Source organism: Monomorium pharaonis, chromosome 9 (assembly GCF_013373865.1).
Source record: "Monomorium pharaonis isolate MP-MQ-018 chromosome 9, ASM1337386v2, whole genome shotgun sequence".
NCBI classification, from domain to species: domain Eukaryota; kingdom Metazoa; phylum Arthropoda; class Insecta; order Hymenoptera; family Formicidae; genus Monomorium; species Monomorium pharaonis.
This window is the reverse complement of record NC_050475.1, coordinates 16855923-16873026: the sequence shown is the minus strand read 5'-3', so window position 1 is coordinate 16873026 and position 17104 is coordinate 16855923. Positions and strand designations below refer to the sequence as shown.

At 37.2% G+C, this 17104-nt stretch overlaps 1 protein-coding gene across 6 annotated transcripts in view; it reads right to left on the bottom strand.

The window, feature by feature from the left end:
* Positions 1–17104, bottom strand: part of LOC105838764 (fasciclin-3) — a 329393-nt gene that overhangs the window by 7855 nt on the left and 304434 nt on the right. For 2 of the 6 annotated variants that reach the window (XM_012684546.3, XM_012684549.3), the window contains exons 4-8: positions 16783–16965; positions 16250–16434; positions 12912–13053; positions 12000–12050; positions 10812–10925 (exon numbers count right to left, since the gene is read on the bottom strand). In XM_012684546.3, the coding sequence (XP_012540000.2) occupies positions 10812–10925; positions 12000–12050; positions 12912–13053; positions 16250–16434; positions 16783–16965 (675 nt within the window). Of the gene's footprint in view, positions 1–5753; positions 6511–10811; positions 10926–11999; positions 12051–12911; positions 13054–16249; positions 16435–16782; positions 16966–17104 lie in introns of those variants that run through there. The other 4 variants (XM_012684551.3, XM_036291818.1, XM_028193388.2 and 1 more) reach the window with 4 other exon arrangements.

The window sequence follows — 17104 nt, the reverse complement described above, 5'->3', positions numbered from 1 at the left end:
TAAGGATTTCGTATGTACTACCTAGCCTAAGACACGGAAAATTTATCGATTTCCAATCAGTTCTTCTCCTAAGCGCGTCGTTCCTTTTCGGGAAACGGCGATCTCTCTTTTACGGAATACTGTAAAACATTTAAAAATCGGATGTGACCACGTATATTATATATATAAAAAATTTGGGTCTCCCTAAGCACTGCTCTTGTTCGCTACAACAAGATCGCGATGTGTGAGGATATACAGAACGCCATGTATCTTTCTCCTCTTCCACGTCTTTTAGGTAAACGCACGATTTTCCCCTTTCCCCGTTTTTTTTTTTTTTTTTTAGGCTCTTACATTAACATACTGACATTAGTATACATAATATATATTACCGTGATTATATATAATGCATAAATTATACACATATATATTTATACTATATATTATATATACTAACAAATCGATATATTCGGGTTGAAAACTGACGCGAGACAGCCTCTATGTGACGGCGCGAACAACGCGTCCGATCTCGCGGACCTCCACGCGTTGGCAATGCAGCCCCACCGCGGTCAGTAGCTCGCAAGAGTGTACAACAACCGACGTCATTCTCCTTCCGTGTCTTACGGCACTTCCTTCCCCTTCCCCCTCCCGCTTCCGATATCGCTGGAAAGTGGAGGGAATGGCGAGGGATGGAAATAGCGAGGGGAAAAAACTTTTGCCATACATATTACCGAGAAGTGTAGACGGGGAGGGAGAAATAAAAGGACGAACTTATATGGCTCGAATATAGGGCCACGCGAGTGAGGCGGAAATATAAATGCCCTGTGACGCGTGACATTTTCTTCGTTTTTTTTTTTTTTTACTATGAAAGTCGTAGGGAAGGCCCGTACTTTCACGACACGTAGAAATGACGTCGGCCGTACCGGTCGCAAAGTACGTGTTATTCATTCCGTTAATCGCGCTTCGCCTCTTGCCATCCGCCCGCGCGCGTCGTCCTTTTGCCCTCCTTTCGAAAAAGTCCTATCAACTCCCGTTAAGTAAATCTCACATTCTCCGCCCGATAATATCTTTCACCCTGAAAAAGTTTCACGGATAACGACAGGTCGACTCGGCAATTGGAGTGCAAGCGCGGATAAGTGTGTCACGTCGACTCGATCGAGTTGCATTCACGAGCTGCAAGCCAAGTGCCCCCCGACGCAGAATATATAATACCGTTTTCTTATATTCGCGATTTCGTATTGTTATATTTATAATATATTTATATTTATATTTATATTTATATATATCTTTATTTATATATATATATATATTTAGAATATGTACAACACGCAGTAGAGATTCGACCGCCGTGACCGACGAGTTTGCACCGGCGTTCTCCCTCAGCGAAACACTCGTCTAAAACACGCGCCTCAATTCTTTATCATATTCTGTTTAATAATTATACTGTATCCCTGACGAGAATCTCGATGATCCCCATCGGTCTCAGCACGGCCCTTTTCTTGTGTAAGTGAAAACACGAATGCATCCGGAAAAAACAGCAGAGGAGCGCGTGCAGAATTCGGAAATGTATGATCGACGAATGGAACGTGAGAGAATCCGTCTTTTAGTTCTTATTCAAGTTTTTTTTACGCGATGCCGACGAGACCTAACATTGTATATCGTGTGTGTGTGTGTGTGCATGTGTGCATTTGTGTATGTGTGTGTATAAATATGTACGAGTATTTCATTAAAAATTGCACGATTGCGTTTAGATAAGAAAAAGTCACCTGTACAAAAGTACAAACGACACTTATTGTCGAAGGAAATAATAAAAATTTACGATGTTCACCTCGAATGTGAGGAGGAACTTCTTTTCGCAGTATCACTGATGTGTCGCGGAAAGTAAATGCGTATAGAATGTCTCTGTAAAGTTTGCATCAAAGTAAGAGAATTATTTTTTCATAAAAGAAAAAAATAAGAACAAAATAGCGGAGAATTTGATGTAAAAATTGTTGTAAGCTTGTTGCCGTGTTCCTTTGTTAAACATTTCAACAATTAAACCGCTAAGAATTAACTGTATTAAATTAAAATCGATTCAATATCGTCAGAAGAATAAAATATTGATATTTTTTTACATTTCGGGATCTTAATCTGCCAGAATTTCTTCGAAATCATTCTTCAAAATCGATTATAATTATATCATAATTTCAATTTTTACTCGATGCAAACCTCTCAACAATTCCGTGGATGTGTACACCGTTGGATGGCAAATATATTTAATCTGACACTCAGAGCTGGCGATATATTTAATATGAAAATGATTTGTGCCGCGATATATTTCTCGTATAGATTTTTAATAATATGACAAGCTTTGAAAATTTGATTATCACAATTGTACTTATAAACTCATATCATTCCTCTAGATATGATTCAACTTGTACAAATAGTATAATTAATTATATTTGTCATCTAACAAGTAAAATGGATAGTATGTAGTTAAAAAAAGGTTTAATTTACTGAAACTAAAAAATACGTCTTTTTTATATAAAAGTTTCGTAGTTATCTATATAACCACAAGTGCCGCTCTTATACATATAGCCATGTACATATATTGTAGAAAATACACAGAATGAAAACATTTTACGTCAAACGGAGACTGTCGGTTGATATATAATACTCTCTAGTGAGACGTATGGAGGGATATAATTTGTTTTATCATATATACCGTAAGAATATCATATAAATCTTATTGGCTCGATTATGCCTGTCAATCATATAATCCACGGTCGGATTTAAATGCATTCTTGTATTTAAATCGCGTATAAAATCGCACTTTTTATAAAACGCAATAATTATTATATATAATTCGTTTCACAAATGAGATTCTCTCTAAGTGGAATTTATATCTTATAAATTCGCATAATAACCAAAACGTCATTAAACGTTTAGTCGCTATAACTATATACAGGATGTTTCGTAAGTTGCGTAAGTCAGGAGGACAGGGAACAAAATTGAAAATTTTAAATCAATCTCAATGGAACTTAAACTCAAATATTGAATATTATATTTTGAGATAAATATTTTAAACGAATCAATAGACTTCTGTCTGCAAAAATTCGAAATTAAATAAATAATATAAACATTGTATTCCTGTTTAAGGAACTTACGCAACATTCTATATACTTGCGCAAAGATCTTATTGTACTCTATGTATATATGTAACTTGTAAAAAGATCTCTCTCCAATGAAATGCATTTAAGTAAAGCACACAGTAAAACGTCAGGAATGTTATAATATTTGTAAAAATGTTACAGTACAAAAGACACTGGATAATAATAATCCTGTCTAGTAATGTAAAGACACGATCACACCTTTGATCTCGAAATTTTGTGTGTGATTCATTTTTCTCACACTTTCTCAATCGTTCCTATTCGCTTACACTCTTTTGTCACATATAGATACGACGAAAGAGTGTAAGCGAATAGGAACGATTGAGAAATTGAATAATATGCGAATATGTTAAAATGATTCACTTGTCGCATAATAAAAATTTCGTAGCGCTAAGATTAGAGTGCGTATCAAATATCGTGACAAATATGATGAGATAAAAAAATTTTTTCATCGAGATTCGACAGTTCTCAAAAATCAATGTCGACAACGCATTATTGCGTTTCGTAGAGAACCAAAAGATGCGTAATCACAGTATTATACACGTTTTCCATAAAGATTCATGTTCACGAAACATTGCTAGTGAGTTCGAGAGAAATATCTTAAGGAATGTGTTCCTTTACCTTAGCGATAATAACGTACGCACACACGTATTGTTTCCTGCACGAGCATATGTCGTTTCTTGTAAGCTTTAGAGTTGTTTCTTATTTCATTCAGATCGTTAGAAGATTTTCGAGACAAATAGATAAAAGTTGGAGACAAAGGTTCTAATAAAAAAGGTTCCAATAAAAATTTATTTAATAAAACCTTGATATTTAATTTTAGGTTTTAGAGAAGCTAACTTTTTTAATTGTAGGCTTTATGGAAAAAAATTACAATTTGATAATTAACATTTAGCTTGAAATCGTGGGAAGTAACGGTCATTTGTTTTCAATAAAAATTTACGATTCAATAATTTTGTTATTGTAATTAGACAGAAGTACACAGAAAAAAATGTAATATAACCAATAACATATGTGATCGCGGGCTGCCAACTACATAAAATACTCAATATAATAATATTTGCTATTAATGCAAGTACAATGTTGATACTGCAATAGCATATATTATTGTATTGAGTATATTTGTAGTTTGGCAGACCGCAATAACGTATATTATTAAATATATTACATTTTTTTCAGTGTAAAATGTCACTCTTCCTTTATAAATGAAAATATCATTTCCGTCAAATAATTCGTTACACGTGCAAATATATACGTGTGTGCGTAATATCTCGTCGTGTGTAACAAATGTGTATGCGTGTGTGTAAGTGTGTCTTTATAAAAAGTTCGCTCGGCTGCGCAATTTGATTTGTTCCAGTTATCGTATGGATGCCTTATCGTGACTTGGAGACGGCGCGTCTCCGAGTGAAATTTGTCATAACTACTTTATAATCATCGCTAAATCCAGCATGAAAAATCACATGCGTCCAGTGGCGAGTAAATCGCGGCGAAAATCTCTCGATCGCCATTTAATATCTCGACATTTATAAATCAGTAAGAAAAAAATAGAAAAATTCACATCATATTCAATTCAAGATTCACATCAGATTCACGCCTTCCTTACAAAAGCTCTAGTTTTTAAATAACAAATATTTTATATAAAATACATCAAAAATAATCGATACTGTTAAATCTGAGTAATAGTCGATTCAGTTCTCAAAGTCTTAACGGATACCAGTGGAAAATGAATCTAAAATTATGCATATACGAGTATCCTCAAAATCGTGTTTCGCACTTTGAGATTCTGTTAATACTTAAAAAAAAAGGAAACAAAAATTTGATTTGCCGAGCAATTGTTGCTATCTTTGCTGACGATTGATGAGGGGAGATTCGGAACGTCACAGCTGAATATATATCGATGGATCGAGAACCAAGTTTCCTCGACGCGAACACTTACGGTCGTACTTGAAAGCTTAACTGGCTGCCGTCAGAGAAAATGAGAAGGCAACGCACGATTAAAACAGAATTCGTTCCCCAGTTGGAAATTTTGACAACAATTTTCTCGCTGTCGATCGATTTGATATCGCGCGCGCATAAATTTACAATGGATATCGATATATTCGCGAGCGTAAATATCCCTCATTTGTATATATAACAAAATGATTATTTCGTACAAAGGCGAGTTCACAGAAAGGCAAGAGTGTATCAACAATAGATATAAAAATTCACCACTGAGATTATAAGAAAGAATTAAGAGAAATAATATCGATGTTAATCAATTTTCCTCATTAAAATTTCTAACAAACAGAATGTATCGAAACCTTTAAAAAGATGTTAAAAAAAACTTATCGTATGAGAAAGTGGGGTTCAGAATTTATCGTTTCTTTAAATCATCATTTGTTACAAAAAAGACCTCCTGAAATTTCAAATATCTTTTCTTCCAATATCATTGTTAAAATAAATATATTAAATATTAACAACTTTCAGTCAAGATAGGCTTTTAACCCTCTCATCCCCAAGTTACCTTTAAAATTCACTTTTACATTTATATTATTAATTATTATTAATACAATGATACAATAGATACTCGTCTTATATATTTGTTCTTTTAATTTCATATAATATAATATAATCTCTTCTTCTCTTTTCTTTCTCTTATATAATCTCTTAATTTTTTTTCTAATCCACCATGTTATACAAATACCCTAGGCATTTCAGGGAATCACATTTAAACAAGTCAATTGCACGACAAAGTCGTTCTTTTTATATGGCAATTTTATATATGCACAATTCTCTAGTTTATGTACTTTTACACATAATCTTTTAATTAACGCGGCTCTTATGGCGGGGGAACGAGAGGATTAAAATTATTCTGTCTTACTCGCGCCGTGAGAATCGAAGTAATTGTGGCGTGTTGCGCCGGCGACTTCACGCTCCACGACGATCACTTTCCGATCGCGACGCTTAACGGAAGTGTCCGCGCATTTTGCACACAAAAAACGGAAATCACCGGGAGGAGGGAAACTTGGATCATTAGACACGCTAAAGTCCGACGTGGTGAAGTGCGACAGCTCGTACGAAGGAAAGGTAAAAAGGGGTAAGAGGGTGGGAAACGAGGCGAGAGGAATGCGTCCCTTCTCTTGTCTTTTTTTCTCTTAAATTTTTTCCTCTCTCTCTTAGACGGGCGTGTCCGTCTTCTCGTCCTTCTTGGTGTCTTTGACGTCCGTACGGCCGTTCACGTATTCGGTGCTCGTGTGTATCGGATTCTCTTGGCCACCCTGCGGCACCTTCTCGTCGATGATACGCGGGTCCTCCTGATCCTCGTCGTCCTCGTCGCCGGGCGTGATGTGCGCCTCGCTTCCGGCGCCGACGTCACCCGCAGTCTCCTCGTCGCCGCGACGCCTCGCTGCAACAAGCAACGCCACGATCGGTCAAGGCAAATGTGCGTGTGTGGAAATTTTATCTTTCTCTCCTTTCCTTCCTGTCATTTCTTTGTGAAACGCTTTGCGAGATCGCCGTTCGCGTTCGACTATCGAGCGCCGTTTATCTTGTCAACGAATCGATATATTGTCCGGTGTCTATCTGTCTATCTGTCGCGCGATGTCTTCTTGTGTATCGCGCAGCTAAGCGAATATTTTGTTCCTGCGAGCGTAATTTATATCTCGCTACGGAATATCCCCCGGTCGGTGAAGCCACTCGCGAGATGGAAAAGCTCGAGACATTAATCTTTAACGTTACGATTCCGCGCATCGAAACTTTTTAAGTCGATTGCTCGATATATGTTATTCTAATTGAATGAGAAAATCGAGGACGCGATTATTCAAGATCACTACTATGCGTTCGTTCGAATTCTTTTCCACAGAGTAATATTTAAGGTGCGTTTAACGCGAAAATCTCTAATATTCATTACACGATCGATGTAACAACTCGTGACGCAACCGCACGATGCGGTTATTACACCGCGTTACGCCCGTTATTCATAACGCGTACTTTCGAAGCGCATCGCGAGTACCAGTGTAAATGTCATGTGCTCGAGGTAAAGAGACATTAACTGTATCTAATTATCTATTGCTACTAAGAGATGAGACATTCAATTGGCATCGCTCGTGCGTTACATACAGAAAACATACGAATCAACAACTTGTTAAGAAAAAAAAATGTATTGTCGTAACATTCACAGGCATGATCAATCGCATTAACATAAATCTCGATCCAAGCAAGATAAAACCGTGTAAATTGTAGCGAGAATAACACATCGTCGCCTCTCGACGCTAATCAGCAAGTATAGAAAAAGGCTAAACACTCAATCTGCGCTCGGAGGGGATGTAGATAAACAGCGAGGGGTTTCTGAGGTGACAAACATGCTTGTACGATCAGAATCGAGGGTGAGAGAAGGAGAAAAAAAAAAACGCAGTCGCCCCCCGAGATTGTAACCAAAAAGGGACGCCAAAACGAGCGGTGTCAGAAAGCACACGATAGGTAATTGGTATCGTGGCGGACCGGTCGTTTTCTGCTCGGGACAATTTCACCACACTTGCCTTTGCCGATTGCTTATCGTTGCTTGTTGCGAGAAAGAAAAGAAAAGAAACGCTATGTGCTTTCTCGTTCAGCGGTTTACAGCGTGTTCGCACCACTCGATTTTCGAACGGGTAAGCGATTCGATAAAGATCACAAAGTCTACACGCAGGTTTACACTGAACCCCCGGCCACAGATTTTACAGCTGTACTAATCACAAGCGTAGAAAAATAATTAATAATACGTATGGAATTTCGTAAGTATTCTTTACAATGTGAGCGAACAACGATTATAAGCCGATACCGTGACGATATTATAAAAATGGCATGCTAACAAAATCAAGAGTAGTATAAACAGGCTGTAAGGCTCGCATAAGAAATGTACAGGATAATCGTGAACACGTTGCAATAAATATCGTTGCTTAAATTAACTAAGGAGCAGACATGCACAGATGAATTTCGATGACGCGAGTATATTTCGAGTGCAATTCAAGTAGGGAGTCCATTGATTCGATATCGATGACGGAAATCATAGTCAAAAATTGTTCAGCTGCTCTGTATAAAGAAAATGGAAATACGGCTTAGTTACATAGATGAAAATATGTATTTTTTTTTTTTACTTTTGTACGTACATTTCAATTGCTTCGAAAATAAATTACGGATTAATAACATGGATTTTTTTCACGTTTCAGAAAAAATGGAATAAATTAAATAAGCGCAATATAATTACATATTATTCCTAACTTTAATCGTCATCGGGTTTCGATTGATCCTATATGTTTTGTGTTTATACCGCTTCGTTTGTCAACCCGAAACGGGGCAACTGTCAGTTCGCGAAGATACGTCAGAATACCCGAATGCCTAATATAGGGCTTATCAAAATATTTTAATGCATTCCTACGGAATAATTGCGTGGAGGGTGAAACGGCAGGGGAGACCGATTTTAACATCCGGGCATTTTTAATTGCCCGAAATAGTGCAGTGGGCCGTAAAAGTCTCGCCGTTGCGAACTTGCGGTCTTTGCGGTTTGTGCCGAAATCCTCGATACCGCGAATATGCGCAATGTATTATTTCACTCGTGGACCGTAAATAAGCCGCGCGATTGTGTGCGAGGGAGAGAATGTAATATAGAATTTTAAACACTTCTCTTTAAAGAAGGAAAAGAATAGCTTTTGATCATTTTTTTTCCATCGCAAAAATGTACTTCATGCTTCGTGAAAAATGTTCCATTCTCTGGCTTGCTTTATCATATTTATTTTACACGCGTCTCTCTAAGTCTCCTTTCCTTAAATACAGGCAAGATAACAGCTCGCGACTCCATGCCAAAAGTAGCCATAAAACAACGGGGGAGAAGAAAACGGGCAAAAATCGTGCGCGTCGCAGAGCCTCGGGACTCGGCCAACGAAAGCGAGAATGCAGCGGTGGCGCGATCGATTAATCGGTGGAAAACGGGATATTTATCGGCGATATAAAACGCAAGCCATAAATCGATAAAACCGGTTCGGTATCGACACGTGCCAAATAAAAATGATGGTGCGGCGTAAAAATTTGAGAAAACGTCAGGGGTCTTGCGAGATGAGAGAGCGCGAGAGGAGAGCAGGAGAGCGAAAAGTGTATTAAATTTGAAGGGGAGGGTCTATACCACTCAAACGAGTAGACGGGTCGTGGTCGTCGATAAGCCGGCGCTGAAGGTGATGGCGAGAGAGAGAGAGAACGAGGAAGGGGTGTCGTGAGCCTGATAAAAATGATCGCGGAGAAAAAGAGGTGACGAGCGAGCGGAGACGGGTCGATGATGAACGAGAACGAGCATTGTTTTAGAGAATAAGGGGCGAGGGGTGGCGGGAGAGAGATGGTTATTTCGCCCTGCCTGAGGTGACTTACCCCTGGACAGTGTCATGCCTAGAGTACGGAATCGCAAGGTAATCGTTGGCGTATCTCCGTATTCTTTACTTGGCCCGACTCGCATGCTGTCCTATATCGGCGTAGCGGCACAACACATAAGACATTGTATACGTTCAGATATAGAAATATACTTATATATGTAATGTATACGTACTTATATATATAATATATATATATATATATATTAAGGTAAACAGCATTACAGTTGCTTCGGAGCGCACTAATTAAACCCAGTATATACGCTTCTACTGCACGCGCATACTGTGCTACCGCTGTGATAATTACCTCGCGTTTAGGCTAATCGTACACTGCAGACATTGCGATCCACGCGATCGTAACGCAACGTTAACGGAAACAATAGTAATGAACACTATGTGGTAATAAAGTAACAACAACAGCGACAACAACAACCACAACAAGAGAGTGACGAGTAATAGATAAGTTGTTTCACAGCGCTTTAAATTTTTATGTCGATAAGCATAATCATTTCACCGATAAATCATACCTGAAGACATCTTCTAATGTCAAGTCTTTTCCATTTATACTACACTAACGGATATCACATGTAAAATTCTGAAATTTTCCCCGAATTATTTATGTTCGTAAGCGAGAGACAAGCTTTGACTGTATGTTTGTCACATTTATTGAATAAATGTCATGGCGCGTTCAATTTTGTTTGAATAATTAAGGTTAAGGCTAAATTAATATCGAAGCTGTAGATGTGAACAGAAACAAATTACGACTTTTCATTTCTACTTATTTGTGACATGTCCAATATTGTTACGATTAAAGCTCGATACTTATTTAGACGACTTCTTTATTTAATCATATTTCGTATACATATAAGTTACTTTTAATTTTTATTTACTTTATGACTTTTATTATCTCTATAAATTTTGTAAATTCAGCCAGAAGTAGGAGATGCGTAAAAGAGACAACGTAAACCATTCACTATGAAAAAATCCCTATTTTTTTAGTCCTACTTTTCTATCTTTCTCGATTCAGCTTTCATATAATTAGAGGTATACTATACAATCTCGATAACTTTAATAAGCTTGCGTTTATTCCAAGAAGTTGTTCGCTCTGCGCAAACGTCTCTTACTCAAATTTTACGGTACTTCCGGCTCTTCAGTGTTTGTGTTCTCGAGCGTTCCCGCGCAACCAAATCGTTAGGGAACACGAAAGAAAAATGGTGATGCTGACATATATGTATATATATAAAATACGTAGCATAGGTAATCTAAAGAGGGTCTTTTTTTACCGTGTATCTACATTCCTAAATTGACTCACCTGCAAAGCACCAGCGGCCGGTCGCGCGTGCAAAGATTACGAGGAAAATAACGAGTACGAGCACCAAAACGCCCACGACGATACCAATGATAGATCCAGCGTCCAAATCAACGCCTGCAAATTGTAGAGAAAAAGATGTTTCTCATTATCGTAGTCTTTCGTATATCTCTGTTGTTATATCAATACAATAGAAAATAATTGATAAAATCTTGATATAGATAAAAAATGAGAATGTCACGTATGAAACATTTAAGATCAAAATCTCTAAGCGTAAAATGATAATATTTAGCTTTAATGATAGAATGTCGATGATAAAGCAAGCTGTGTTATACAAAGCATTCTATAAATTATTTACAGAATTAAACATATTTTTTAAATATATAACTTTTAATTCTATTTTTAATTAAAACTTTTCGACTGCAAAAAATAATGAATAAAGAAATAAATAATTAAGTTTATAAATTATTTATAATTGTTGTAAACATTTTTCTTCAATTCCATATAAATAAAAGTGTTAATTTTTTTTATATTTGTGTTCCAAAATACTTATTCTACATAAAACGTAAACATTTAATATTTGAAAAATAATTATCATTTGAAACCTTTTCACACATTTAAATTTACTATTATATTTATTATCAATATTTTATTCCGTCATTTTATTCAAAATGACCTTAATGCATCAGTAACTCTAATAATTACAACAAAATTGTGTTTTTAATTTCAAATAAATTTCTTTTCTCGCAAAATTAACAATTAGAATTTTGTAAAGAGATTAATTGATATTTTTGCTAAGAAAAATATTCCATTTTAAATTTGATAAATAATTATTAAGATCGCAAGTTGTAAAACGTACAGTTTGTACTGAAGTAAATAACGATTATAGTGCAACATGTATACGTATATTTCATCACATGGCGTTTCGTGCGATCCAATCCGATCCACGTTGACGAAATCAAGACTGTTTCGCAGTCGTTGGAATTGGTAAATTACTCATCGCTCGATCAATGTCAACGTCTTCTCTCGTGATCGACGTATATTACGCCCTTAGCCAAATAGCGGTTATTAATTTCCCGGTGTGATCATCCCCGGTCTTTACCCGCGATCGCATCACCGTGCACGGAACGCCGCGCGTTTACGTGACTACACAGACTACTTACGTATAGTAATTTGAAAAAATGACATTACCTAGTGCGTGCATGTGTTCGGAGAGCTTACCATAGAGGTTACTGAGCGGTCCTGCGTGAGCATGCGGTGAAGGATCGATATGGTTAGACACGCACATAAACATAAACGGAACGTACTTTTTCAAAAAACGCACAGTGTGTATGTGTGTATGTGATGAATGGTGGGCGATCATCTCGCAGCGATTACGACGATCGATAGCCGCGATTTTACGTGCGGGATCGCGAGTGGCATGATTATGATCGTGATGTAGTAGTGGATGATCAGTGTGGACAGCCAAGTGTGAACACCGGTTGATTCAAGCAATCAAAAAGAAAAAAATGTGTGAACAAAGCGGTGTGGTGGTCTATTGATTGCTCGCGTGTTACCTATCATCCCGCTTGCTGCCATATATCGAAACTCGAGACTATAATAATTCAATTTGAGGAAAAGACATACTTGAAACATATATCTCATATAAAATAAATTTAATTTATCTAAAAGCCGAGATGAAATGAATTAAGAGAATCCCAGAACAAGCATTTCATTTAAAAAAATCTAGACATCTTTTAATTTGATTTTTAAATACATTTCATTGGAACAAAATTAATTAAAACGTTAGAATATTTAATTTCACAAATTGTTATGACAAGATGGGTAATAATTTCTATTAAATTTTCCATGAAGAAGGTTTCGTTCATGAAACGATGTTTGGGTTGCCAAATAATTCGAAACATATTACAAGAGTTAAAATTAATTTCTCCAATTAATTAATTAAATTGTCAGAAACGCCACACATTCTTGTGGTTGTCACGGTGATTCGTGGTGCTTCGATTATTTCCGATATGTACAAAGATCCGTATTTCTAGGTGCACGGTGTGTGACGCCTTCAATAGAAGTGAACTTACGTAAATCGGATTTGTTCGAATAACTTACCCGCCGGTTCAGAAGATGTCGACAAAACGATACGATATTCATACGATCCCTCACTGTTGGTCGCCTCCAATACATACTCCTTTTCCGTGTCGGATTTCTGTACGCTGTCGATCGTTAGAATCACGCTCCATGCTCCTTTCCCCTGTAAAACGTTGCTTTGTTGCTTATACGAGCGTAACACATCAATCCGAGCCCGCGTTTCGCCGTCCTCTTAATTTTGCACGCTCCATCGCTCATTAATTACACCCTTTAATTAAGCCCTTTAAAGTGTCGCCGCCCGCGCACACGAAGGTACGTCCACTATAAATTATTCGGGAGCTTTCGCCATTAATCTAAGTTTTTGCGCTATCTTTGTAATCCATATATTAAAAAGGGGGTAAATTGATAATTATAGCCCTCGTTACAAAGAGAGATAAAAAAGGGAACAAAGATGAAAAAAAAAAAATAAACTCTTCACTTTTAATCAAAGTTATTTAATTTCAAAAAAATATTTGCTCCTACAACTTCGCAACTGGACGAACGTTAAAAGTTTCGTTCTCTTCTCAAATTAATTTAATTTACTTATATTGCAATTTTTCATTTCTGTTACCTTCCGCGACAATACAAATATTCCGTACTTTTTCCTTTTTTAGGGCGGAGAGAAATTCTATCAATTTTTATTAAACTTTTTTGCTTTGTCCCTGCAGTTTTCTAATCGAGGAAAAATCCATTTGGCGGATCTCGATATCGGGCGTTGTTCTCGGCTGCTATTATAGAAACGAAAGCGGTATGCCAAGCCTTGCCGAGCTTTCGCCTCTCGTCCGGCCCGCTGTTAGTAATTGCGTTTTCAGAGCCGGTAGCTGATTCGCATTCGTCGATGGTGCGGGACCGCGTCGCGGCGCATTCGGTCGGTCTGCGCCGTTCAGTAATCCGTTGCAAGTTGCTCGCAGACTTGCGAGCGGCCGTGCAAGCCTATTTGAAAGCCATTCATACACGAATCGAAGTCGGGCTGCCGAATAGCGTCGGTTTCCGGCGGCGGCGGCTTTTATTGGTTCTGGCACACGTTGCCGTTGTCTAAAGTCTAGAACGTTACGCCCGTGCGAGTGCGCCGTTCGCTCCGAAAGTTTGAGCCCAAATCGCGAATTTCCGACAAAATCATCGGACGCCATTGAGATCTCTCTCTCTCTCTCTCTTTCTCTTTCTCTCTTCCTCGGTAGGAGAATAACCTGCGTCATTGAATGCACTCTACCGGCTTCGCCGCGCGCGTGCCGCTCGATTAACCGCTCTGACCCTCCTCTCGAGATCGGGTTAGCACTCGCCTATTTGTCCGAAAGTTCGCCAGTTTTTCGCGACCTTTCGCCGCGATGTACCGAGCACCTGGCGCCTAACAATAAAATTCCAAATTTTACATAAGTTTAGACTGAAAAAAATAGAATAAAGACAGGTAAAAAATGTCGGCAAATTAGAACCGTTGGATTTGATTATTTCTTAATAACATGAGAGATTTCTTTCAAGAATAAATCTGTACGCGGAGGAAGAATTATAGCCAATAAAGCTAAAATGTAGCTGTAATGGCTGAAATGTGTTATTAAACTAATGTTGTTGCTGTCCGAAGCTCATTTTATTAATTGTTGAAATATAGGTGCTATAAACAAAATTTGCAAGAACAAATAACGCTTAACTGAATTCATTAGGCTATTTTCCTTTCGCAGTAGGAACTAATAATAATTCTAGTGAAACTAAGATTCTTCTAATCTTCTGAGATTATGTATGCTTCAATGTTAGTGCTTTGAATCTTTTCTAAGAAAAATATCAAGCTCCTAAATTAATTTTTCAATAGAAATTAAGAAAAATTGTACTCTCAAAATATACTTTTTATTACTTTCATCTTGGAACTCAATTTTGGAGACTCAATTTCGAGGAATTCTTTTGTAAAATGGAATTGTTTCAAGCAAGAGTGCAAACTCTCGTGGTGCTGCTTTTATTTTGCTCTGTAATTCTTACGAGAATACAGGAATACTTTATCAGCAGTGCTGTGTACAACTATGAATCGAATGCTCGATTTCACCGGCTTAAGATATTGAAGAGCAGCTGCTACTTTCTTAATTATTCGCATTGAAAAATACGGTTTAAATTTCAACTAATAACTTCGTATATCGCGGCAAATTTATTTTATCTTTAATAGTTAACTTTTAGCAGTAATACAAAAGTTTGAACTAGTTACTGATATTTGGCCAATACTAAGTTACTTTTTCTGTCTTGTCTTTGTAAATGGTATCCAAAGAACATTTAAAGTTTAACTTCGTAGCAATGTCGAATGTTAAGCTTCGCAAAGTTTTTTTCAACTTCCATCCTCTTTTTTTCCCCCCCTTAAGCTGATTTAATAAATGAATTCGGAGCTACAAGAACGCGGCCGGTGTATTCAGGAGCGACGAACGTCGTCGCCTACTTCCGTTCGCCGTCCCGAACTAATTAAAAAGCGCAAGTTGCAAGATCGGCAAATCCATTTAAACCTTAACTACGGGATGAACAAACCACCTCTTGCTAACGAAACAATGGGTCGGGAACAAACGCCTCCGACGCCCGAGAGCTTCCGTGCGATCGCGCGGCGCCCACGATCGATTCGCCGTGTCTGAATTCAATGGAATTTCATTACGAACGCTGCACTCCGCGCGCGCTGTCACACAGGTGCATGGAGAATGCATCGGGCGAACGGTAAATCGAGGCCCGCCGCCGCCGCCGCCACCGTCGAGTCACAGCGCAATATTGGATTTCTGTTTCATTTGCCTCCGCCAATCCGGTTGCTCTTCCCTTTCATCGCCAATTATTTCTTGGGTTCGCGCATTTCTTTTCCCTACATTTTACCTGTCACTAAAGAGAATGGCTTGAATCTCTAAACGGATCACCGGCCGGTATCCCCGACGCGTTTTGCTCAACGTTTCGCCAAATCGAGTAGCCAAATGCACTATCTACTTCGTTTACGAAGCATCGCGGGATGCAACGGCAATCGCTTTAACAGAATGGTCGATGAAACGTGGAGATCAATTGCAGCGGCACTTTTTGGGGATAATTTTAAGGTCATCTTTTTGAATCAAAAATCAATCATTGAATATAATTACTTGCAGAAAATGGTTTAAAATAATAAATGTTTTTTGGCGTTTTTCTAATTCAAGAATAATGTAGTAAAGTCTTTTTTTTTGTTAAAATATATTTTACATTAAATCAAAGATGTGCAATATTAGATTAAAAAATAATAAAAAGAACACATTTATATTTTTGATCATCAAATTTTATCGACCAATTTGCATCATTATGAATATTTGAAAGATCATTAACTTTTTTTAAATTTGAACACTTACTAAATCAACCGCAGTTGAAGTTTCCAATCGATTACTCTCGTCAGGACGACCCTCATCAATTTTTTCGTTGTTCACTCGCCATGTGAATCGCGGCCTAGGATGCGCATAAATGGTAACATTGATAATTCCCTGTCTGCCAATGACGTATCCGAAACGTTCAAAGGTCGTATGTGGCTGGGGTGGATCTAAGAAGAACGGTACAGTTTACTTTTAAAATCTATGATAAATTTAAAGATAAATCTACAATATCTACAATGTCGTCATTTTTATATAAAATATCAATTAGCAAATGATAATTAAAATTCACTAATATAATAATTAATTAGAGTAAATTGTTTATTTTGTAATCACAAATACACGAATTTCACTAGCTATTAACAATTAATGTTGAAGAAAGAGTTAAAAATTTTAAAAAGTAAAATCAAAATACACACACATATTATGAGAAAAAAGAAGAAATAAACAAAATCTTTGATGATGTTGCAGGATAAATATCAATAAGAAACCGTTTTGTATTAAAGACTTAAACTTACAGTATACTTCGAGTTGCACAGTCGTTTCCTTGGGCCTGTCGAGGGCAATGTGGTTGGCTATGCATCTTAACGTTTTGCCATTATCTGTCCAATCTAAACTGCGCGAGGCGTTCTGCATTGACAAGTTGTCTTCCATATTTGGATCGTAAAAAATGTTCCTGTCATCGCCAATCGGTTCCTCGTCTAAATGTTAAGAAAAAAAGTAATCTTATTTCTTTATTATATTTCTATTGTGCATTTCATATTTATAAATTATCTATTATTTTATCTTTTAATATAATTAATTGCATATTGTGAACAGAGAAGGGATTAATTTATTATT